The sequence below is a fragment of the Mytilus trossulus genome, chromosome 7 (genome assembly GCF_036588685.1).
Source record: "Mytilus trossulus isolate FHL-02 chromosome 7, PNRI_Mtr1.1.1.hap1, whole genome shotgun sequence".
Classification (NCBI taxonomy): Eukaryota; Metazoa; Mollusca; class Bivalvia; order Mytilida; family Mytilidae; genus Mytilus; species Mytilus trossulus.
The window spans coordinates 28,160,946-28,186,884 of NC_086379.1; the positions used below are offsets into that span (position 1 = coordinate 28,160,946).

General features: G+C 32.0%; 1 protein-coding gene and 2 long non-coding RNA genes across 3 annotated transcripts in view; 1 reads left to right on the forward strand and 2 right to left on the reverse strand.

Moving 5' to 3' along the window:
* The first annotated feature begins 3,553 nt into the window (after window positions 1-3,553).
* Window positions 3,554-25,939, forward strand: part of LOC134724885 (uncharacterized) — a 43,032-nt gene continuing 20,646 nt past the window's right edge. Inside the window, exons 1-4 of the mRNA XM_063588207.1 lie at window positions 3,554-3,727; window positions 12,528-12,621; window positions 13,249-13,408; window positions 14,304-14,456. Of these exons, the coding sequence (XP_063444277.1) occupies window positions 3,597-3,727; window positions 12,528-12,621; window positions 13,249-13,408; window positions 14,304-14,456 (538 nt within the window). The 5' untranslated portion in view covers window positions 3,554-3,596. The remainder of the gene's footprint in view (window positions 3,728-12,527; window positions 12,622-13,248; window positions 13,409-14,303; window positions 14,457-25,939) is intronic.
* LOC134726939 (uncharacterized) lies at window positions 9,158-10,679 on the reverse strand. The gene is made up of 2 exons (XR_010108682.1): window positions 10,514-10,679; window positions 9,158-9,309 (listed from the first exon to the last, which is right to left on the reverse strand). It is a non-coding gene; the product is annotated as an uncharacterized LOC134726939 (long non-coding RNA).
* On the reverse strand, window positions 15,768-20,381 carry LOC134724886 (uncharacterized). The gene is made up of 3 exons (XR_010108501.1): window positions 20,260-20,381; window positions 17,028-17,115; window positions 15,768-16,335 (listed from the first exon to the last, which is right to left on the reverse strand). It is a non-coding gene; the product is annotated as an uncharacterized LOC134724886 (long non-coding RNA).

Genomic DNA, 25,939 nt, shown 5'->3' on the forward strand with positions numbered 1-25,939 from the left:
AAGCTGCTACTGTCCACCTGGCACCCCTTTGTGTAGTTGTATTTGATTCCTTTGTGAAATCTGATTGATGATCATTGAACGTTCAAACTATTCAGCGGGTTTAACCCGAAAGTTAACTATAAGATAGTAGTCTCAGATTTAACTATATGATATATGTTAAAAACATAGTTCTTTTCTTCACACATCATAGTATCATGATGGTCTTGCATTGCTTCAAAATGTTTTCCTTTTTTTAAAGGTTCACTGAGTACCGGCATGATCTCACTGCGTTCTTGTAAACCAATCCTAAGTAATCCTCAAAAAGTTTATGATATTCCGTAACTAAAGAAGAAGAAGAAGAAAAAGAAGTAATACGTGCTATAGCTGAATAAATTGTTTTGGTTTTGAATTTAATGTTATGTGTTGATCAGCAATATTTACAGGTAAATCACAAGGTCTTTAGTTCTTTTGTGCTTGCTTTTTTTTTTTTTTTTAAGTTTTCTGAATTTTCTGGATTTGTCTTTTTCTACTCATAAATATGCCGCAGTTTATTTTTTTGGTTTTTATACGTTTTTGTAATTAATTTTGTTTGTCGCCCAAGCTTAAGGTAATCTGTATTATTTTGATTTTTTTTTCGATTCAGATGTTACTGTAAGGCCTACTCTGAAGTTAGGACAGGCTTTATTTGAATCATAATCGTAATTGCCTGATATCTATAGTGTCATAAGTGTATTTATTCTTCTAAATAATATATCTTTATTTACCAAAGTCGTAACAACTATAGGAATACAACACATAAACTAAACAAAGTATACATAGATAGCAGGTATTTATGTTATCCCAGTTAGCGTTATAAAGTTCAGTGAGAACTTCCCCCTCCCCCGCCCCCGTCTGTGATCATGACCCGTTTGAACCATGATGATGTATCTATTTCTATATTTAGACTTGTCATGGTCTGATTGACCATCTAGTGGTACTGTTGTGATCTTATTTTTTATATTTGTCCGATTTGTAGGGAAAAGGACCTATTGAATTGTGCCTTTACGTGGAGCTATATATGTCAATTGATGTAGGTTGTGATTATTTGTAATGTCTAGTAAATGCCAGTTGATCCCGAAGTTGCCACTGACCCTGATATTTGATGTTGAAGTATTTCTAATTCTATTTAATGATGGATGAATTATATTCAATGATATGTTTAAGTATTCAATAATGGTTTACTTTTTTTAAATTGTTATTTGATTTGGATGGAGAGTTGTCTCACTGGCACTAGCTCACAACACGTCTTCCTATATCTATATAAGAGATATGTCGTCATCAGAAGTAGGACGGACGGTAAACCAATCTAACAAAAATATAAATCCCTAGCTGATTTCGTTATACTATACATGAGCTCATGCCTTATACAATACAGTAAACTTCATCTATAATCTACAACCCTAAAAGGTGTCATTATTCAAGTAGAGAACTTGTGGATAGTTGTCTTATTGGCTATCATGCCACATCTTCTTTTTTATATTGCCAAATCAAAGAAAGCAGTTAATCTCAACTGGAATTTTAACCTTGACAACAAAATGTCAAATTTGGACAACTCTACATTTTAGGAATAATTCACTCAACAACCAAATCAAAATCAGATACACTATAAAATATAGAAAAATTATCACAAAAGCTCACAGAACACCCCACAGTTTACTATCAGCCGGTTTTTATGGGAATAACGGTCTAGATAAAGTAACAGCAATATCAACTTGATATATAAGACATCATCCAATGTTCAATGACGTATATATGCAGACAAAATAATTTTTCGAAAGAAAAACAACTTGCATATAGACAGCTTCTTGTTAAACCAGACAATAGCAATAGTTGGTATATAGCCATCAAGAAATTATTATATAAATAATTTTTTTTTTCTGGTATCATTCAATTCCTTAACATTCCACCGAAAAATATCGACAAACAATGATGATTACAACTGAATTCAGATTTTTTTCATATCGATATAAAGATGCACCTGAGAGACTAGTGCACCTCAAAATCATAACACATGTAGGATAATGTAGGTTTTGCTGTGGTGCTCGGCAATATCTAAATACATCCTTATATGAAATGCTTTGTCTTTCCAAGTACAGTCCAGAATAAGTTAAATGCGTTTACCGTCTATCAGGTTATTTTATTTTTTTTATTATTCATAATGACAGTTTCTGCAAATCCAGTATGTTGTTTTGTAGCTTGTTTTAGTCCGACGCATTTTTTATGAAACAACTACAAGCAGAAACCAGTGACGCGGCATTGTGCACGTCTGTATTGCATACTGAACAAATGGATTCTAAACTCTTTAAAGTTAAATATGTTGGTCTTGATATTGTTTTAGTTTCGATTCAAACGCATCCCAAGTTTTGAATTTTTCACAGAAAACAAATTTGGTAATATGAATTACTTCATCCATTGTTGAAAGTATAGTGACAGTAATAAGGATATGTGTGCAGTTAACTACATATAAGTGAACAATTTCTCAGTCTAAGTTCTCAGTTAAAAACGAATCATTGAACTATATATTTTGCCTCCGGTGCAGTATCTTTACGAACATCAAAACAATTAATACTTAAGGAGGCTCGCGGGTATAAAATTTTCAAAAAAAAATCAAACATTTATTTTTCATTACAAATTTTATTAATTACCTTGAGAAGTTGTTACTTTATCATATGGTACAAAAATCATTCCAAAAAATCAATACGTGTTGGCCCAAGGTGACTTTTAAGATGTAAATATCATTGAAAAAGCTCCAAATTATCTCCCTTTGTTGCAAAAATGCCATTTTTGGAATAAAAATTGAAATATCTTTTCTTAACTCATCGGTGACGTATATTTTTTATTGTTGTTTTCAAATAAGCTGCACATAAACAAAAGAATTGTAAAATTTAAGCGATTTCCGTAATATAAGTTCTTTTTTTATTTCGATATTACCGCTATTTCTCCTATTAGTTCAACAGAAAAAAAGGACATTAACAAAAATGTATGCTTCTTTCGAAGGCAGATTGTGAGCGTAAATGAACGGTGACCCCATTTTTTTATTTCATTTTTCTATTAGGTATAAGATAAAGTTCATTTATAGAAAAAATATAGCGAAATCTTATATTAAATAAAAAAAAAAATGATTTAGACCCGCGAGCCCCCTTAAAAAATGTAAACCCTATTTGTTGAATATATATAATAATATGAGTATGGTTATCTAGTACATATCAAAGAATAATTAAGCAACAAAACTTTAGAAAGTTTAAGTTTAATAAATCTGGCTTACATGTACAATGTACTGTATACGCAATGTAATCGTGGATACAGAGTATTATTATTGTTACATTCGTATCTAATCGTTTTCTTAACCAGCCCTGTATTCAGGCAATTAGACTCCGATGTAAAAATAATTATTTTGTTATTGTTACATTTCCATGATACATGTACCGTAGACAGTGCCTTTGTTTTATTTTAACGCAAATAATATATATCTAAGGGGTAGCTGTGCTCTTTTTATCATCTTTTTATTGTTGGTACTTGTATGCACCTTTTTTATATTACGTCCCTTGAATATACTCTTATGTAATTTTTGGCGCGAAATGGATGAGATCGCCAACTTTGAGGAAAGTGACTGGCAAAAGCTGAAAGATCAATACAAATCTGCACTGAAAGCAAAATCAGAAAGATTGAATGACAAAAAGAAAAAAGATCTGATTCAGCTCGATGTATGGTAAGAGGGGACTTTCAGGAGTGCCCACACAGGCACTTGTTATCCATAATTGGAAGACCCACTATCAACGTATATTTACATAAGAAATGCTATTTACTTCAACGTATATTTACATAAGAAATGATATTTACTCGAATATTTCAGGATATTATTTTCAATGATAATCTGTGAAATTATTTCCCATTATAACACATTATGTAAACAATTAAGCTTTAATTTGAATACACTATTATTATATCAATATATGTCATATATATATATAGTATTTGCTGAGACTACTATAACACAGAGATTGGTCACTACCGATTTATCGTGTAGTGTGAGTCTCCACCTTTTCAGCTACGTTAATATAACGTAGTTTCGTATTCAATCGTAGTTTCGTATTTATCAGTAGCAGACGACAAATTTCATCATCTAATCACCGAGACTACTAATTGTTTATTTCAGTATCGGATATAATTAAAAATAAATCATAAAAAAAATTGAATTAGAGGGAAAAAGAAAATAAATTATTAATATTTTCGTTTAACTATTCATATCTAGATATTTTTAATCAGTTTATAGTTCGTTAATAAATTTTAATTATGCGGCGAAAATGCAAATGTGATTAATCTTATCCATCTTAAAGTTTGGTACATTGTTTTGCTACAGGTCCGTTAATTGTATCTAATAAACAAGTATTTTACCTGTAAAGACAGGTAGTCTCAATAGCATGGGAGGTGAATTTGTTTCACAGCTGGGTGCCCTCAAGATACACGAGGCTCCGTTAATTGCAATAAACTTGTATACTTGTACAAGGTATTTTTACAGCTCACTACGAGTACCCATGTTACATATTTATTGCAGTAAACCTTGTCAATTACCATCGTTGCACTGGAGGTAGGATTCAGGAGGGTATACCTGGGGTTTTATAATATTCAAAAAACATGTAGAGAATGGAGAAAAATGGACCGTCAAATAAAGAATAGAGACTAGAAACTAACTCGGTGTTACAATTTAAAGAATAGAGAATAATTACACAGAAATAATCAAATCAAATATTTTATTATAGTAAATAAAGAAACCCCACCAAGAACCTCATTCAGATTATCTTACGTAAATTTTATTTTTGAACCCATATTTTTTTCGGTTTCAACCCCTTTCTCTTATGTCTTTTTTTTAAATTTTCAGTTTGATAATTAGGTGGTGCGGTTTATTTCTGATCACATATAGCCATTGCTTTCTATTAAAGATTCAGGTAATAAGGATGCCTTTCATAGTCAGTAATAAATGATAAATCAAAGATTCCTTATTCAATCAATTTAGATAAAGATTTTGCAAACAATGTATTTTGCGGCAAATACATTAGAAACACAAAATTTCATTATAAAAGTCAAATGAATAATTTACTTGGGTAATAGATCAGTAAAGAGTTAGAACTTCACATAAGCTAAACTGGACCCCTGCTGTTGTTTCAATCTTCGATCATGTCGAAGTATCAATCAGTATGTGGCCAGTTTACACATAAGCCATAAAAATTAAAATTATGAATAAATGTTCCCCCAAAATCGTCGTCATTTTTATTTTCAAATTCACAATGATTTTTTAGCTCACCTGGCCCGAAGGGCCAAGTGAGCTTTTCTCATCACTTGGCGTCCGGCGTCCGGCGTCCGTCGTCGTCCGTCGTCGTCCGTCGTCCGTCGTCGTCGTCGTCCGTCGTCGTTAACTTTTACAAAAATCTTCTCCTCTGAAACTACTGGGCCAAATCAAACCAAACTTGGCCACAATCATCATTGGGGTATCTAGTTTAAAAAATGTGTGGCGTGACCCGGTCAACCAACCAAGATGGCCGCCACGGCTAAAAATAGAACATAGGGGTAAAATGCAGTTTTTGGCTTATAACTCAAAAACCAAAGCATTTAGAGCAAATCTGACATGGGGTAAAAATGTTTATCAGGTCAAGATCTATCTGCCCTGAAATTTTCAGATGAATCGGTCAATCGGTTGTTGGGTTGCTGCCCCTGAATTGGTAATTTTGAAGAAATTTTGCTGTTTTTGGTTATTATCTTGAATATTATTATAGTTATAGATAAACTGTAAACAGCAATAATGTTCAGCAAAGTAAGATCTACAAATAAGTCAACATGACCAAAATGGTCAGTTGACCCGTTTAGGAGTTATTGCCCTTTATAGTCAATTTTTAACCATTTTTCGTTAATTAAAGTAATCTTTTACAAAAATCTTCTCCTCTGAAACTACTTGGCCAAATTAATCCAAACTTGGCCACAATCATCTTTGGGGTATCTAGTTTAAAAAATGTGTGGCGTGACCTGGTCAACCAACCAAGATGGCCGCCACGGCTAAAAATAGAACAAAGGGGTAAAATGCAGTTTTGGGCTTATAACTCAAAAACCAAAGCATTTTGAGGAAATCTGACATGGGATAAAAATGTTTATCAGGTCAAGATCTATCTGCCTTAAAATTTTCAGATGAATCGGTCAATCGGTTGTTGGGTTGCTGCCCCTGAATTGGTAATTTTGAGGAAATTTGCTGTTTTTGGTTATTATCTTGAATATTATTATAGATAGAGATAAACTGTAAACAGCAATAATGTTCAGCAAAGTAAGATCTACAAATAAGTCAACATGACCAAAATGGTCAGTTGACCCGTTTAGGAGTTATTGCCCTTTATAGTCAATTTTTAACCATTTTTCGTAAATTAAAGTAATCTTTTACAAAAATCTTCTCCTCTGAAACTACTTGGCCACAATCATCTTTGGGATATCTAGTTTAAAAAATGTGTGGCGTGACCTGGTCAACCAACCAAGATGGCCGCCACCGCTAAAAATAGAACATAGGGGTAAAATGCAGTTTTTGGCTTATAACTCAAAAACCAAAGCATTTTGAGGAAATCTGACATGGGATAAAAATGTTTATCAGGTCAAGAACTATCTGCCCTGAAATTTTCAGATGAATCGGTCAATCGGTTGTTGGGTTGCTGCCCCTGAATTCGTAATTTTGAGGAAATTTTGCTGTTTTTGGTTATTATCTTGAATATTATTATAGATAGAGATAAATTGTAAACAGCAATAATGTTCAGCAAAGTAAGATCTACAAATAAGTCAACATGACCAAAATGGTCAGTTGACCCCTTTAGGAGTTATTGCCCTTTATAGTCAATCTTTAACCATTTTTCGTAAATCTAAGTAATCTTTTACAAAATCTCCACTGAAACTACTAGGCCACAATCATCTTTGGGGTATCTAGTTTGAAAAATGTGTCCGATGACCTGGCCATTCAACCAAGATGGCCGCCACGGCTAAAAATAGAACATAGGGGTAAAATGCAGTTTTTTGCTTATAACTATAAAACCAAAGCATCTAGAGCAAATCTGACAAGAAGTTAAATTTTTAATCAAGGCAATATCTATCTGCCCTGAATTTTTCAGATGAATTGGACAACTGGTTGTTGGGTTGCTGCCCTCCAATTGGTAATTTTTAAAGAAATTTTGCCGTTTTTGGTTATCTTGAATACTATTATAGATAGCGATAAACTGTAAACAGCAATAATGTTCAGCAAAGTAAGATCTACAAATAAGTCAACATGACCTAAATGGTCAATTGACCCCTTAAGGAGTTATTGCCCTTTATAGTCAATTTTTAACAATTTTCATTAATTTGGTAAATTTATGTAAATTTTTACCAAATATAGTTCTCTGTTACTAATGGGCAAAGTTCATGATAGATATAATTGTAAGAAGCAAAATCGTTCAGTAAAGTAAGAACTTCAAACACATCACCATCACCAAAATACAATTTTGTCATGAATCCATTTGTGTCCTTTGTTTAATATGCACATAGACCAAGGTGAGCGACACAGGCTCTTTAGAGCCTCTAGTTTTATCTTGGGATGATTGAAATCGATCTCAATTCTTGATCTTTAACGGAGTGATTATACTGCATCAGATATTGAATATGACAGGGATAAAGTTTCTGCTGCAAAGACTGCAAAAAACTACATAAGAAGCAGCAACCGCAGTTGCTTGTCAATCGAAACGACAAGCTATATATCAGTGGCCCGAGTGTGACAATACTTAATGTTGAAGGCCGTACAGTGACCTATAGTGGTATATGTCTGTGTCATTTTGGTCTCTTGTGGTGACAGTTGTCTCATTGGCAATTATACCACATCTTCTTTTTTATATTATTCTTCCGTTTCTGGTTTCCATGGCTATTTAAGAAGAAAAAACATTCTAATCAAGATAAAAGGTAAGTAATAAGTCTCTCCTCAGAGACCAAACAACACAGAAGTAAACTTCAGGAATTCCGAAATCGACCTGCCTAGAACAATGGCCAAAACCAATACCATAATGAACTATATAAATAGATGAAATGGTATATTTTTGTTTCAAAATCTTATGTTTAATGGCGACATTTCCAACGAAATGCTTTTTATTTAACAGGAATTGTCTAGAACAAAAACAACATTTTTGAATTAATAATGAAAATCCTGTTTTCAATTTGATCAGTGAAAAGTATGGTGAAGGATTGTCAAATTTCAATTTCTAAGCTACATGAGAGCACCAGTGGCAAATATTTCTCGAATATGGGGTTTATTGCGTTTTTACAAAATCTTTATGAGATCTTATGACGTACATTATAATTTTTTGTACCCTAGTGATTGAGGTTGTATGAAGTATCTAAAACTCAATTAAATTTGTAATATCACATTGTTTTCGTTGACAATTTCCAAATATTACCACGCCTCAACTGAAGAAGTATTTTTGGTGAATTGTATTTCTTGGTGTAACAAATCTAGTTATATACCATTTAATGTATAGTGCAGTTCCAGGTTTAATGACACAAGATGTTCTATATGAAGAAAGCTTCCAGGTTGCATGACTAAATGATCAAAATATCATACAAATTATATGTGTGAGCAAAAACATTGCAGAATGTATAAAGATGAAGCAGGGTCAGATCTAAACAAGACTATAAAATATGATAGTATATGATGATGTCACTCTTTCTGTCAATCAAAATTCAATTCACAACTCATCTGTCAATGATGAATATTTTATGTACAGTCAGTCTGATGATCCCGCAATGAAACATTTTTCAACATGTTTAAAGTTAGTTCTGATTGTGTTGTTTCACCTATGTCTCAAGTCAGCATACTGTATTTCAGTGGTTGGGTGTGGTTCATGTCTGTCATATCTGATTTTTTGGTAAATTGCTTTGTTAATGTAGACTATTCGTTTTCTCTACTGTAATATACCAACATCTCCTCTTTAAATAGGATTAGTATTGCTTAAAGTCGCTTTCCCTTTAATATATCAAGATGTGTGGTTACTTGTGTGTTTTTTAATTGACCTGTCATTCAGACTAAGCATGTATGTAAATTTCTGCAACTCAGTTGTAGAAATCATCGACATATAAATTAACATGTATATCAAAATTCATAAATATTTATTTCTCCATATACTGAGACAAGCATAACAATATGACAATGAAATTTTAAAATAATAATTATTTTTTTTCACTTTGTCCAGTAGACTTCAACGTTCTTCCAAATCCAATGCATGATTTCTTTCTGGGATAATCCTACAATAAAGAATATATTATCAATGAAAATGTATAGAACCTTTATCATTATAAGATCTCATAATTTAAAAAGAAGATGTGGTATGATTGCCAATGAGACAACTGTTCACAAAAGACCAAAATGACACAGAAATTAACAACTATAGGTCACAGTACGGCTTTCAACAATGAGCAAAGCCCATACCTCGTATCCCAGCCTCGTATTCAGCTAAAAAAAGGCCCCGATAAGACAATGTAAAACAACTCAAACGAGAAAACGAACGGCCTTATTTATGTAAAAAAAAAATGAACGAAAAACAAATTTGTGTAACACATAAACAAACTACAACCACTAAATTACAGGCTCCTGACTTAGCTAGGACAGACACATACATAATTAATTACTCCGAGATTACTCTGACGTCCGACTGCTGTTTTGCAAGACAAGCTGGGGCGGTAGGATGTCAGAGCTCTCCAAATTATCTATTTTGGGTAGGCAAATATCCACTTTTTGATATAATATCAAAAAGTGGATATTTGCCTACCCAAAATAGATGCGCTGCTTCATCGCTTCTGGAGCCGACTGGGGACATTGGAATTTTATAAATAGGGCATCCATCTCTTCATTTTTCATTAATCTCTTCATTTATGTAAGTTCTACCTGCCAACCTTTATTTTTCTATATTTTAAAAGTTTTCATAGTGACCCCTCCATTTCAGCATTTTATATAATGTGGCTGGGTTAAACATGTTTATAGAAGGATCCCAACCCTCCCCCTGCTTTTAAAAGACTGCTTTTATTTTATTAACAGATCCAAATATAAGTCTGAATTTCTTAAACTAACAATATAAATGAACCTTTCATTCGTTATCAGACCTCATGTTGTTTATTCACCTTGTCACTCGAACTTGTCACGTGTGATTCTTAATTATGAATCGGAAATGTCACGATCACAAAAAAACGGTATTTCGTAAAATTACAAATTTTACATGAGTACAAAGGATTATAACCAAGGCTTGTACTTAAATATCAGGGAAACAGATTGTGCATCTGAACTATAAGTGATGATCGAATTTCTCATTGACCCAGTCCCATACACTGGTGAAAAATGGAGATTACCTTCCGATTTAGTCAGTAAATTCAAGTATATAACTGCATTTTTTTTCTATTTTAAGTGATTATAAGCAAGCAATAATGATTATTTCAATGTTATATTCACACTTACCGAAATATAAACCTCTTTAAACATACACATTCGCTAAATAATTATTTTTCTTCAGCAGTCAAAGATGGTGGATTTTTCCATCTTGTCGAACCCATCAAGTCACGTGACTCAGATGTTATCGATGACACAAAAATAATCACGATTTGACTGGTCAGTACAGGAAGTGACCAATCTCTGTGTTATAGTAGTCTCAGGTATTTGTAAAGATTAAAAAAAGAAGATGTGGTATGATTGCCAATGAGACAACTATCCACAAAAGACCAAAATGACACAGACGTTAACAACTACATGTCACCGTGCGGCCTTCAACAATGAGCAAAGCTTAATCGCATAATCAGCTTTAAAAGGCCCTGATAAGACAATGTAAAACAATTCATTAAGTTTTTTTTAATAACTTTTCAATAGTTTGACTATCCAGGCATGCCAGATAGAATTTCATGGCAAAGGAAAAAATATCCTAGGGAAATATTTTTCTCTGGATAAAAAAATAACAACTGCTGTGACATTTTTTCCACCGGATCAAATTTTGCCTGGATATAATTTTGCTTTACATAATTATATGGAAAAAATAAATAAAAAATAAAATTAAAAATAAGAAAAACTATATGACTATTCAACAGATTATCTGCAGAGCATCAGATAAGCTGCGTATTTGCGTGATCATGCAATACAAATAATAAAAAACCCAATGCAATTGCCCATTACAGGGTTCAATAACCCAATTTATTTAAAGGAAAACTCAATTATATGCCAAAACCATGAGTTCTCAACCCTTTTATTGGCTACCGTTTGCGTTATTTACCCTTATCTGTTTACAGTCGTCACGTAAACTATTTTTATAATATTTATAATTGGAAATTTCCTTTTGTTCTAAAAATAGATCCATTTCGATCCTCTCGCCGTTTATCCAATTAGCATGTGTCATGTAGTCATATTTTTTTCGTATTGCTCGGGATTTATCCATAACATACATTGAATTAGAACGAAAGTAAATGTCCGGTAAAAATATTGAATAGATGCATGTTTTCTGCTTCTTTTGAAAAGCAGAGGGAAAGTAATGATGATAACAAGACTCCTCAGCAAGACTCAGCCAGTGCATTTAGGAAGCTTCCATCGAACGCACGGGCGTGTACGCGTACCTTAACGAGAACATTGCTAATAAACACGGGGTTTCGTCAAAAAGGTTATCAGTTCAACAGTTGGAAAAGTGAACGGCAAAATCAATAATGATAAAGCACCAGAAACCAAAAGTCCTAATTAAAGACAACCAAACCCAGATTTATATAAATTGAATATAACAAAATCATTCAAGTATAATTAGAGTTTATATTCTTTTTGTGTTCTTCATTTTACGGTTAATTAATGAATACACACTCAGACACTGGTGTCAGAATTTATATATATAAAGGTATAAGACCTCGAGTATAAGACGAATACACATATCCGTTTTTGTGTGAAAATACAAAACTGGCAGAAGGTTTGAAACGGGACACAAATTAAACCTACAATTGCTCCTCATTGCATAAACCAAATAAAACAGCTTGCAAATAACCATAACCTTAAACCAAATAAAACAGCTTAACAAACATGACAAAGAAAGAAACCTGTTAATTTAAGATGGGAAAAACATCTGGGGTTGATATTGCATAAATGTTCAATATTGTGTTGATGAAAAAACCCAATACATTAAGGAGCTTGGTGGTGTCGTGAAAAACCCAATTTGATATTAACCTGAGGGGTGAATTGGAATTGATAATGCAATTAAAAAACTTTATCACCCAATTATATAAGAAAATGGTGGGTAAAAACCTCAATTTGTGAATTCTTATCTGGAGCTCTGGAATCTGTCAACTGCAAGGAGTTGCTAATCTTTAGTATTATATTTCTCTGCTATTCAAGAATCCTACAAATTGTGAAAATGATTGGCATGATTTGTTCAATGTTCATAATGTCAAGTACATGAATAGCAGTTATAAATAGTCAATAGTAACATGATATCATATAATCATTTTAGGTTTCAGGAAGAACTGCCAAAGAACATACAAGGACGTAAAGAAAAACATATTACACATGAAGAATTGTGTAAACTAATGAAATGGAAATTGACGGTAAGCATATAAGTCTATATATCATATATATATCGACATAAGAAGATGTGATATGTCAGAGTGCCAACCTTCTATCTCATCCAAGTATCAATTTTGTCAAAGTTAACCATTATAGGTCAAAGTACGATCTTCAACACACATTCCACCTGGCTTAAGAAGGCAAATACTAAGAGTAAGACAACTCTGACAGTCCTATTATATGTTGAACAGTTCAGAAAATGAAAATTGAACAAAATGTCACAAAATTAAAAAAATTACACAGGTAATTTAGAAAATAATTTTGTGGTATATTTCTATGCATTTCTTATCAAAGGTTACACATTACAGAAACCAGCAATTGGTTGATGCTATTATCAATTTATGATTTGATGACAATTAGATTTAATTGACTTTCATAATGAATAGAGACATTAAAAATAAAAATAAAAATTCAAAATACACAGTTAAGGCTGTAGACTTTGGACAGACAATTGTAAGAATCTTCCAAATCAAAGTCCTTATACACTGTACTTATTTTTTTTAGATTTTAAAGGTCTTTGTGTAAAGTATTCTACCATTATATTTTCTAGAGGAGAAACACTTTCAAGTGCAGGTATTTTTTTGCAAAGTTTATTTTGTGTATTTCAGAGGGGAAAATTTCGACCACGTCTTGAACAAATGGTGCAGGAAAACTCTGAAGAAGATGTACTGAATGCAAGCAAGAAAGCCTTTAGTTTATTACCTAATGTTTCTGAAGCTATCAAGGCTTTATCAGTTTTAAGGGCTATTGGTCCAGCAACTGCATCAGGTATGTATGTAGAAGCTTGCTGAAGAACTGGCCTGTTTTATAGTATAATTTTTAATATTTGCTGTTGATAAAAAATACTTTAGACATTTTAAAACTCCAATTTCATCAGTCAAAATTGATAATTTAAGCTGAATTAAGCTACTATTTTAAGTGACCTTTAGCTCATAATTATCAAGTAATGAGTCCTTAAGAATTTTGGTAAAAATGTATGACTTTTGAAATATGTTTGGTTTTTAAAAATCAGTAAAGATTGCAAATTATCAGGTGATATTATTTTCTCAAAAAGTAAAACTCAATGCAAGCTGTGTTGTCTTTTAAGGATGTAGATATCATTGTATCTGTTTGCCTAAAATATTTTTTTAAAGCAATCTATTGCTTGAGAAAATTGGACATTTTTGTGACTTATTAACGTCAGGCCAAAAAAAAATATATGTCTTTTTCCTGCTTCCAACGTAAATAAATCAGGGTCGGTAGGTCAGGATATTTTTTTTTTTTTTTTTTTTTTTTTTTTTTTTTGCACTCCCTGTCAGATTTGCATTCTGTTAAATGTCATTTTTGGTTAGAGTCCTGTACCCCAAAATGATTTAATCTCTTTAAAGAAGCTTTAATTGAATAATTCTCGCAGTGCTGACATTTTAAAATCTTAGTTGTAGCACTTTTGTGCTGGGAGCAGCCATTTTGATTGTTTGGGCATTGTAAGATACAGATTGAGATCGTCCGCAAACGATTTTTTTCCGGAATTGAATAAAAAGATCTAGGGTCGGGGGGTTTGAGTTAGGGTCGGTTGGAAACAGGAAACAGACATATATTTTTTTTTGGCCTCATGACATACAATTTTACAAGCAAATTATAGAACACTTTTTAGTAACTGTCCTTTGTTCTTTTTTATTTTCAGCTGTTTTGACAGCAGGTGCACCTAAACATGCAGCATTCATGGCAGATGAGAGTATGCTAGCTCTGCCGGGACTTAAACCTCTGGCATATACACCTGCCTTCTATACCAGGTATATGGACCAAGTAAAGGGCATTGTCACACAGTTAAACAAAGGTATTTATAACTCTAAAAAAAAATATGACATAAAAACTGAACTCTAAAAACTAACAAAATCAAAAGATGCATGTATCAATAAAGGAAACAGGTGAAAGACAATTTCGATATTCTTTACTTGGTACAGGCAAAAAAAAATTCGAGGTATATGCCGAGTTACAATAAATAGGAAAAATCCAACTTGACACAACACAGATATAGCTTAGTTTGTCAAAACAGGATCTGCCATACAAAATAATATCTTATTCTGTTGATTTCCATTTGGAGGAAAAAACAGACAAGGCACACCCTGTCAATAGAATTTCACATTTCTGCATGAAAGAAATTGGAAATTGAAAGGAATGGAAATCAAAAATATATATTTTGCAATAATTAGGGAAAATATACAAACTTTAAAATGAACAATAAACAGTCTCCGGGACAAGTTTGCAATTCCGCTGAGTGCAAAAGTTGTCACCTTAATTTTTGGAGTTTAGTCAAAACAAAGTTGATAACTTGGTTGGAATTGGTTCCCTGATATTTGTCCTAAATTTTTTTGGCTCTAGCACCACTGTTGAAAAAGTTATGCCCCTTTTTTCAACAATTTCCTCAGAGGAAAAGTACTTTTCCTCAAGGGAAATCAAATTTCCCTGCAGGAAAAAAAAATTCCTCAAGGGAAATTGTTATTTCCTCAAGGGAAAAAGATTTCCCTTAGGGAATTTGCTGCATAATTATTTCCTTCGAGGAAATTCTATTTCCTTAAAGGAAATTATTTTTCCTTAGAGGAAATGAGGAAATTTGCAGCTTCAAATTTTCCTTTGAGGAAATTTGCAGCTTCAAATTTTCCTTTGAGGAAATACTTTTTCCTGTGAGGAAATTTATAGTTTCACATTTTCCTTGGAGGAAATACTTTTTCCTGTGAGGAAATTTTTGACAAACACTTTTCCTTGGAGGAAAATTCAAGACAATAAATTTCCTCTAAGGAAATCATTGTTCTTCAAATTTCCTCTAAGGAAATTTTTGAGCATCAAATTTCCCTTAAGGAAATGTTTTCCCTTATTTTTACTTGTTAAACATTTCTTCACTACACCATGTATACAGACAGTATGAATATAATTATAACAAGACTGTTTAATTGATGCAAATAATATTTAAAACTTTAATAAATGTTTGACTCAACATTTTAATGACATTGAAAATAATACAGTCTGACTATTTAGATCTAGGTATTGTTTATACTTTTTATATAAATTTAACTTTAATTTATAATTTTTTTTCTTTGTAATTGTTTCAATGCAATACATTAATAAGCAACCAATTTGAATGTCATTATATCATTTGTGGTGTTCTAAAGAATTTGTTTATATATTTGCAGATTAAATAATAAAATAAACACTTTTCTTGTTATTTTAAATTAGAACTTCTTCTGTTTCAGCTTGTGTACAGTTGTATTCAATCCACTACGTAAGAATTCAGTGAATACATTATTCCATTCACTAAACAATTCCCTTCAATTCTAAGAGAAATCATTTTTGCAAATTGTTCTTCAATGATCTTCTTCTGTATATTTGATATGAGGGAGCGATGTAAATGAGTGGATAAAACTGGTGTTCCTTTTTTCAACTACAAAATAGTATTTGTTCTGCATTCTCCTTTCTTTTGATTAAGATATGTTGTTGCTTTTATGCAATAGTGTTTTTGTGTATCTATGATAGAACTCCATTCTGTTTTATATGGTCATTATCATGTGATAATGTTGAAATTTCCTATTTCTTTTTTGCAGGAAAGCACACATTCCATTTCAAATTAATCCAATTATGCACTATGTAAATAAATTTCAACTTTAAGTTTCCTCTTCAGTAATGACCTATTGATCATGAAAACCAAGATGTCTGATCACCTATAAATACACAAAATAAACAAATAAAATGTTATAAATGGATAAATGGAGAGAGAAACAGCAATAAATGTTTTTCATGTGTATCTTTCCTTATTAAAATACATTAAGTAAACTTGAACTCGAGAAAAATAAATAACTGCGATGTAGAATAGAAAGTATAAAATGCCAAATAAAGTATTCACGAACAATTAGTTGATTTACAGTAGTCAAGTCCATGTTTGCAGGAAATTTACATCATTGGTTGTCTGGTGGAGAGTTGTCTTGTTGGCAATCATACCACATCTTATTTTTATATAACCTTGCCATATTCCTATTGTGCCTGTCCAAAGTTCAGAGCCTGTAGCTTTTGTCAGTTTAGTCTGACACTAAAATTTAGTGGTTGTTGTTTCATACCGGTCATATTTATTTTTTGTAATTTATTTTGTTATAAACTAGGCAATTAGCATGATTAGTTTTACAGTTTGATTGTTTCAATGTTTCATCTTTAGGTCTTTTATAGCTGCCTACTTTGACTATAGTATAGGGTATGGATTTTCTCATTATTGAAGGACGTAACAGGCCTACAAATGCTTTCTCAAAGCCATCATAGTTTTCATATTCAATATACCACATCTTTGAATTTTTATAGTAATCATGATACTAATAATCATCTTTCAAGTTCAATAACTTTTTAAAATTAAAAGGTGCCTTACCATTTAGGTTTAGTTGGCTTCTGCAAATTTTACATTGCCTATCATTTCTGCTGTATATTATTTCTCTGTATCTTCTATAGTTCTTGTCCTATACATAAAAGAGTAAAAGTTGAATGACATATTGCATCAATTTTTTTTTCTGTTTAATGTACATTTATATGTATATTAATGTGTGTTTAATAAAAACCTAAACCATGAGTGCTTGATAAGCTTCTTGTCCTTATAGGTGGTCTTTAAGCTTTAAATGTATTTTATGATCGACTAAAAAACTATGAGCACTGTGCAAATAAGACCCCCGCCCTCCAAAAAAAACAACATGCACAAACAGTGGTATTCATTGACTTAAAACATGTATATAATTTGGCTCAATTTATAGATATCTCAAGTGACTATAAGTTTAAGGCAGCAATTTTTTTAACAAATAGTCAAATACATTTCTAAAACCTTTCAAAGTTTTTGAAAATGGACAAATTTTAAATAACTTTGCAAAACTAAAGTTCCTTAACTCCATGAACTCTGCATCTTATAAAAAAATATACATGATAAATAGGGAATGATACTCAAGCTTGCATATTATTCAAAGTTTTAAAGGAACATAACTGAAGAACGGTAAAAGTTTTACTACCAAAATTTGAAATTGATCTGATTAAAATTGTGATAAAAAGTATTGTTTTAAAGTTTAATAAAATTTGGTTGAGGGAAACTTAAGTTAGAAGGCCAAAACAATTTTTTCCATTTTTAAAGAACATAACTATAGAATTTATTAAAAGAGACACTACCAAAATTCAAACTTAATCTGTATTTTGTGGTGATAAGCATTGTGTATTGATTTCATAACATTTGGTTGAGACAAACTAAAGTTTAGAGAACAGGAAACCAAAAATTCAGCATATTTTCCCCATTTCTAAAGGGGCATAACTCTGATACTCTAGTACAGTAACACTGACATCACCAAAATTCAAACTTGATCTGAGTATTGCGATAACAAGCTTTTGTAAAAGTTTAATTGAATTTGGTTGAGGCAAACTAAAGTACTGTAAGAGAACAAAAAACAACTTTGGGACAGACGGACAAACGATCAAGTGTTAAACATTATGCCCCTCCACTTTGGGTCATAATAATAAAAAGGGTGTTTATGTCAAGATATAAAAACAATTCACCAAATATTCATAAAAATATCTATAATAACTATCCTAATCCCAAGTCGTGATAGTACAATGACATAAATCAGATTTTTTTTTAAATTAAAAAGAATTATCATGTTTATGTTATACAAAAATAATTCACCAAGTTTCATGAAAATTGCTGAAAGCATTATTAATAGTATACATACTGGAAAATCCCCCCTTTTATGAATAAAATCCCTAACTTTTAATTAAAAATTTAAAATCCCTAAAAATAAAAAAGGAGCTTAATTATCATGATTATATCAATAGATAATTCACCAAAGTATTATGAAAATTTTATGATTAATGTATTCTAATTCCAAGACTATCTAAGACATGGTTTGTTTGAATAAAACAAGTTGGAATAAAGTACCTGCTAGAATTCAGGAGAATTAGACCAAATCAGGCTATCTTCTAGATTATCAGACAATTGACTTTAGAAAAGGAATTTCTTTTTTCTTATTTAGCTATTTGCTATCTCTGTCCTTAATATATATACTGAACTAAGCCATTTTTTCACATATTTTTTTTTGTCTTTTCTCTCTTGTGACTTGTTATTTAACATAACAAAAAAACAAAGGCAATGAAAGAGAAACTGACAATGCCAAGGCAAAACATAAGATGCAGAAAAGAAAAACAAAACAAAACACTAAGCAACACCAACATCACCAAAAAACTAGGTGTTGAATTCATGTGCTCAGTCAGTCAGTGAGAGTTTGCAGATCCTGACCTACTACATGTATATCTATGCTTAAAAACCTAAAAATCATATAGTTCTAAACATATTTTGTAAATTTATACTTGATTAGCAAGTGAAACTGTGAGCTACTGCTCACTGATGATACCCCCGCCGCAAGTGGATAATATAAATAGTGTAAAAATATGCAAGTGTTTGGTAAACAGGAAGTTGTCGAGTGATGAATCTGAAAACGCATCACACGGTATAGCTGACTTATATAAATCCTGAAACAAAATTTCAGAAATCTTTGTATTGTAGTTCCTGAGAAAAATGTGACGAAAATTTTCAACTTGGCTATCATGTGTAAAATCATACAAGTGTTTCGGTAAACAGGATGTTGTCAAGTGATCAATCTGAAAATGCATCACATGGTATAAATGACTTAGATAAACCCAGGCTGAAACCAAATTTCAGAAATCCTTGTATTGTAGTTCCTGAGAAAAATGCAACGAAAAATATTCATGGGACGGACTGACTGACGGACGGACGGACGGACTGACAGAAAGAGGTAAAACAGTATAACCCCCTTTTTTGAAAGCGGGGGTATAAAAAGTTGTCATAAATAGCATAGACACCTTTGAGTTTTGAGAACCACATGTGTTAAATGTGCGAGTATAATCATTGATAATCATGCACAAGATTGACTTTTAAAAGCTTATATATATTGAAATTTTCTGAAAATATTGCATGCATTTATTAATGTGACCAATTTCAAGAAATGCACAAAGATGCGAGATGCTTTATATAATTGTAATTTCAGGAATTTACAGTAATTAAAGGCTTTTATCCCCACTGCATTTTGCACTTTTTCTAATTCAGGAGCCAGAAGTTATGGCCTTTGTGACCTTTGTATGATTTTTATTTTAGTTTTTTTTTTTTGTATTGAAGAGTTTAGTATGACGTCCATTATCACTCAACTAGTATACATTTTTGTTTAATGGCAAGCTAAAGCATGCTTCACAGGCACGGATCCCGGGGGCTGAGGGTTGGACATGTATGAACCCCCCTTTCTTTACTGGATGATCAATGCATTTGAATGTGGACATGTAGTTTGACCCCCCCCCCCCCAATTTATCCTGGGTTAGGAACCCCTTTATATGACTCAGGATCCACCCCAGTCTCAGGTTGTGGGATTTTCTCGTTGCAATGAAGACCCATTGGTGACCTATGGCTGTTATCTGCTCTTTGGTCATGTTGTTATCTCTTTGATACATTCCCCATTTCCATTTCAATTTTGTTTTCAGTTCTATTATAAATATTAGAAACGAGTTAGGCGCGTTTACAAAAATATAATTGTCTGTGCTGACAGGGGAGTATGTGTGCATACCAATATTTAAATTTTCTAGGCCTTCCTTTTTGAATATTTTGTGCATTTCTTCATGTTCTTGGTAAAATACTGTCAGACCTCGAGTGCTGTTGTTTTACAAAAACGGTCAAGTAATGTAGGGGAAAGAAACGAGCTAAAAAGACCAAAATAAGCCACAACTAATGGGGGTCTCATTGGGGGTTCTGTTCACGGATCCCGCTTAGTTACTATTTATTTTTTTAGATTCCCGCCTGATGCCATCACGCTTACACTATGTAAGTGAACAATTCTGATATTTTTGTAATATCCCATGTCCCGCTTAACTTCATTTCGCGTTTTCATGGCACAATAATTTGAGGGAGGATATAGGACCTTTATCGGGACTCCGGGATCGGGTGTTTTTAAGCTCTGGATTTCGGGATTGAAACCTTTCGGGATCCGATAATTCTTTTTTCGAATTTCGGGACTTCGGGATTTAGTGTTTTTAAGCCCGGGATTTCGGGATTTCATGTTTTTAAGCTCGGGATTTCGGAATCAGTACTCCTCTTACCCTCCCTCATAATTTGACTTTCATGTGTCACGTTTACTAAAAATATGCCTCGACAATCCCGAGTCCCGCTCAGACCCCCCTTATATGTACATAATGAATAGTTTACTATATGTAGTCAGTAGTCGGGTTAAATACACATGTATATACTTTTAGCCGACCCTAGATTAATTTCACAGCGAAAATACTCATTAATATTGAACATTTTAGATCACTTCACATTTAGATTTTATAACTTTTGAAATTAAGACCATATAGATTTAAGATCATATAATCGAAAGATGATAATTTGTCAATGAGCAACTGTAACCAGGTACTGCATTTTTTTGCATGCGTCAAGAAACCGTTAAAAGTGCCGGGAATAGAAAAGCAAGTGAAACTTCTCATCTGGACTTTTTAATTAGTCTGTATACCGGACCTCTTCTCTATTTTGGGATTGAAAAAAATCTAAAGTTAAAAATGCGGTTTTGAGCCTATTTCTTCTTTTTAATTTGGTAACACGTTAAGCCATTAGTGACAATACTATGGTATATTACCAATAATAAGGCCATATATTTCGGTGTGTAGAAATACCGCAAAAGATTTCTTAGTGCACTAAGAAGAAAGTTTTTGCATTAAGAACACTAAAACGATGTTTTAAGATCACAGCGAGCATGAAAATAAGAGGATATGATTAAAAACCTTGTATCTATAAAGTTAGGTATCAATAGATTTTGTATTTTTGAAGTTAAATGACTTTTTGATAAACGCGTGCTACTCGCCACGTGACCAACAGTTTATTGCAGATTCCCGAATCATCATGTTCAATCAACCTAATCCAATAAACAATTGTCTTTTGATCGTTACTTATTGATTAATCAATGGTTGTTAACCTAACGGTTTAGCGTGGTATAATTATAAGTTTATGAAAGAAAAATAAAAAATAAATTTTGTGTTTTAAAACTTTGCCTTTGTTATATATATTTAGTTTTTAAGGAAATTGCTATGCAAGCTTTTTTTTTTAAATTAACGAATTCTATTTTGAGATACAAAATGAGAAACAAAGGCTTTTGAAATTTCATTTCCTTACTAACAACATACTATCATTGTTACTTGAAAGACATTTGAGAGTATGTGGTGTCCATGGGGTTCTTCAAAATCCGATTACAGAAGTAATATAGAAAAACTCTAAGTGGTAAAATTATTTTACGTTTTAAAAAGAGAATTATAGAATAAATCATAACTGTCTTCTATGAACGATAACTTTAAACTGGTGTCAATGCTTTTTTTTTTTAACAATTCATCTTTATTTCAACAATTGAAGATGAATACCATTTTATTTTATAATGTAATAAGCACTATGGGCAGGCGCGGATCCAGAGCTTGAAGTGGGGGTTTGGGGGGAGGGGTTATGTGAGAAATGTTTAGAACACTAGAGAAGTTGTCTTGTTATACCAGAGACATATAATACAATTGTATTATATGTCTCTTCTCTGGTTATACCAAACCATATGTTTTTCAATAAATGGCACACTTTTTGTTCATCCGGCATATGGTTACCCTAAATAAACTTTTAAGTATTAATTCTATAAGTTTAATTATTTGATTACATATCGTATCTACCCGTTTTGCAATTGTTGTATCACTCTTAAGTGAGGCTAATAAAGATATATATAATAAAATATAGAGATAGCAGCCTTGGATTGTCTTATTTAAATCCTTTGGTCCTCTAATTATCAAGATACCCTCTGGCCAATGCAATTATGACTTGTGTATATTTAAAGAAGTGTAGCGACAACGTGTCACCCTATTCAGTGCTAGATATTCAAATTATAGTAAAGATAACCGGCGTTTTGCATTTGCGCCGATCTGCACTTCATTTGCGCCGATATTTTCTTTCATTTGCGCCGATTTTTTTTACAGGTAAATTACAGGTGAATAGATATAAGAAGATGTGATATGAGTGCCAATGAGAGAACTCTCCATCCAAGTCATGATATTTTTTATTTAACATTATAGACCTCTTCCATTAGCCACTTGTACAAATTTATGAATTGTCAATCATAACATGTATATAACTGTTGTCCCCTGCTCACAGTGGGGAGGTGGAAGAAGGCCTACAAGATACATCTCCAGACATTTTCCCTGACCGTAACCGTAGTTCTTTAGCCTCTGTCTTTCGGACATCTGCCACATATTTATGCTCGATCTGTGTTTTGACAATAAAATCCGTGGTGACTCTGGCTTTACACAGTTGTATAGTACATAAGTAAGATATGTTGTTATATTTCAGGACACTTATCTTCCGATATGTATGGCCCTTGATGATGAAAGAATTGTCTCCTCGGCTCGTTTCAGTGTGCAATATGTCTATCATGTTACAATGAAGTTGCAGAAAAATATGAATCAAAATTATCTTAAACATAAATGAAAAACATGTAGAACCAAATTTCACCAATGGTATAGTACATGTACAAGTATTAATTTACCTGTTAATCTAATTAGGAGCAAATAAAAAATCGGCGCAAATGAAAAAATGAAATCGGCGCAAATGAAAGAATGAAAATTTTCAAAATCTGCGCAAATGTCATACGCATATATATGTTAAAACAAGAAATGGTTAATACAAAAAATATTTTAAGATTTTGAAACGGGGGGGGTGGGCCTCGCTTTAACCCCCTAAATCCGCTAATGATGTGTGAGAACGAAATAATTCAGTTAACTTAATCATATGACTCTTAAGCCCGTTCTGCCATTATTAAGAGACGCAAAAGAACGGAAATGTATGATTTTAAGATTTGGAAATAAATGAAATTGGTGTCACAAATGGTATATAGATATAGGAAGATGTGGTGTGAGTGCCAATGAGACAACTCTCCATCCAAATAACAATTTAAAAAGTAAACCATTATAGGTAAAAGTACGGCCTTCAACACGGAGCGTCTGCTTGTATTTAAAATATTTTAGAAATAGATATAAATAAATGCTCATATACATAATTATAAACGGTTGTTTTACTTCGCTTATTTATAGCATTTAATAAATAACTTCGTATTCTTATTTTCGGCATATCAAATAAAAATAATGGAATAAATATATACAACAAAAAACAAAAATAAGCGAAAGGAGATGTGGTATGGCTGTCAATGAAACACCTATCCACAAAAGTTAAAAATGAAGAAGATGTCAGAAATAAATTGGTCATATTTACAGTCTAATACATCGAAGGGACTAAACATCGACCTATACATATTTATAATTTGTATATAAACATCGAATCAGAAATATGTTCCTTTCCTAAACATGTTTAAAAACATTGCTGTGATAGTTATCAAAAGTACCAGGATTATAATTTAGTACGCCAGGCGCGCGTTTCGTCTACACAAGACTCATCAGTGCCGCTCAAATCGAAATATTGATAAATGGCATAGTTCCTGACATTAGAACAATGAATGAAGTATTGGCAACTGGACGTTAAGCAACCAAATATCAATCCTCACTTTTCCGTGAAGTGTTCATAATTATTTGTCTTTTTAAAATTAAAAGGATGAAAAATTCCCAAACTGAAAAGAGTTGAAAATACGCTAATATTACTTTAGAAGTAAAAAATATAGCAGACAAAATAAATACGACAGAAACAAACAAATGAAAAAATATAGAAAACAATTTGAAATACCATATACTAGTACATGTATGGAACGCGCAAAGCACATTAATAGATAATCGCAGTTTATCGGCGACAATGATAGATTATCGGTCGACCATTATAGATGTACGGCGTAAAGTATACTTTACGGTCGACCATCATAGATGGTCTAATTAATGTGACTCGCGCGCAGACAATGATAGTTACTAATTTGATAATGCATTTACAGTCGACAAGGTGAATTGTTTCGACAATGATAGTTAACCTCGACCGAAGTGAATTAAACACACAAGTCGTAAATTCGATAATTTTAGATAAAACCGGAAATGCTAGCCATATTGTAAAATCTTTTTTGATTGGCGGTCAACTATTTTCTTTGTATTAACTATGATGGTAAAGTGTATCAGACTATTCATGCAACAGAATGGACACAAGAGGAACATATTTTCCAATTTTCAATCCACGAATATTGAAGCTTTTTGAAGAATAAATTGTAAAATTTAAAAGTTTCACACATACAAAAAGTTTTTGTTTCTCTATCGTTTACAAAGTAAAAAACCTTTTACTATCATAATTATACATGTATATTTGTATTTTTTCTCTAAAAGGTTTGATTTTACAGGTAAATGCATATTACAGGTGGCTAGAGTATCACAGATTTACCTGTTATATTGCTAAAAGGTGTCAGAAGTTAAATTTCTATAATGACTGGCCCCAATAAACTTTGACATAACAGGGGTAAAGAAATAAAAGGTTGTTTTGAAGAATGTTATAATCAATAAATTAATTCGCGACTGTTCAACAGTAAGAAACAAATTTTCAACATTCATAAACAAGAAATCTTTAAATATTTATGTTCTATGGTTCTTTTTTTTTGGTGTAATTATTTGGGTTTTTCTAATGTACAGAAATCTATATTATATTTTCATATAATATTATGAAGTTAGTGTCTTAACACTGATTAGGACTCCTAAGTGCACGAAGGAATTATAATACTAGTATGACACTCTTGACACGAAGGAGTACTGTTACATGCAGTAAAAAAAAAAATCATGGTACTATGTTAGAGATTGATATTTAAACTCAAAATAATAAAATAAATTCTAATAAAATTTCTAAACTGATTAAACAGAATAAAAAGTAAATGAAAGATGAAAGTATTTAACAATGTTAAACGTGCCGGTTTTTCTTTGATTTTACCGAAAATTGATGAACCGCAAGACATGGGTCAAATTACATATCTGATAACTCTTTTATCTGAAAAAAAAATTAAAAAAAATAAAATTATTTGCATAAGAAAATATCTCGGACGTTATATATGTTTACCATAGAAAATACTTTGATATTCCGTGATTATTATTTTCAATAAGACATCTATATAGATAAAAGCTTAAGTATACCTTGGTGAATTCAATGTTGTGATGTCACTGTAGATCTGAGAATACAGAAAGTTGTTACTTTTAACGATATTTCTATGAATTGACAAAAAAAAGTTTGTCCCGAGTAACCGCCCCTTCCTCCTCTATGAT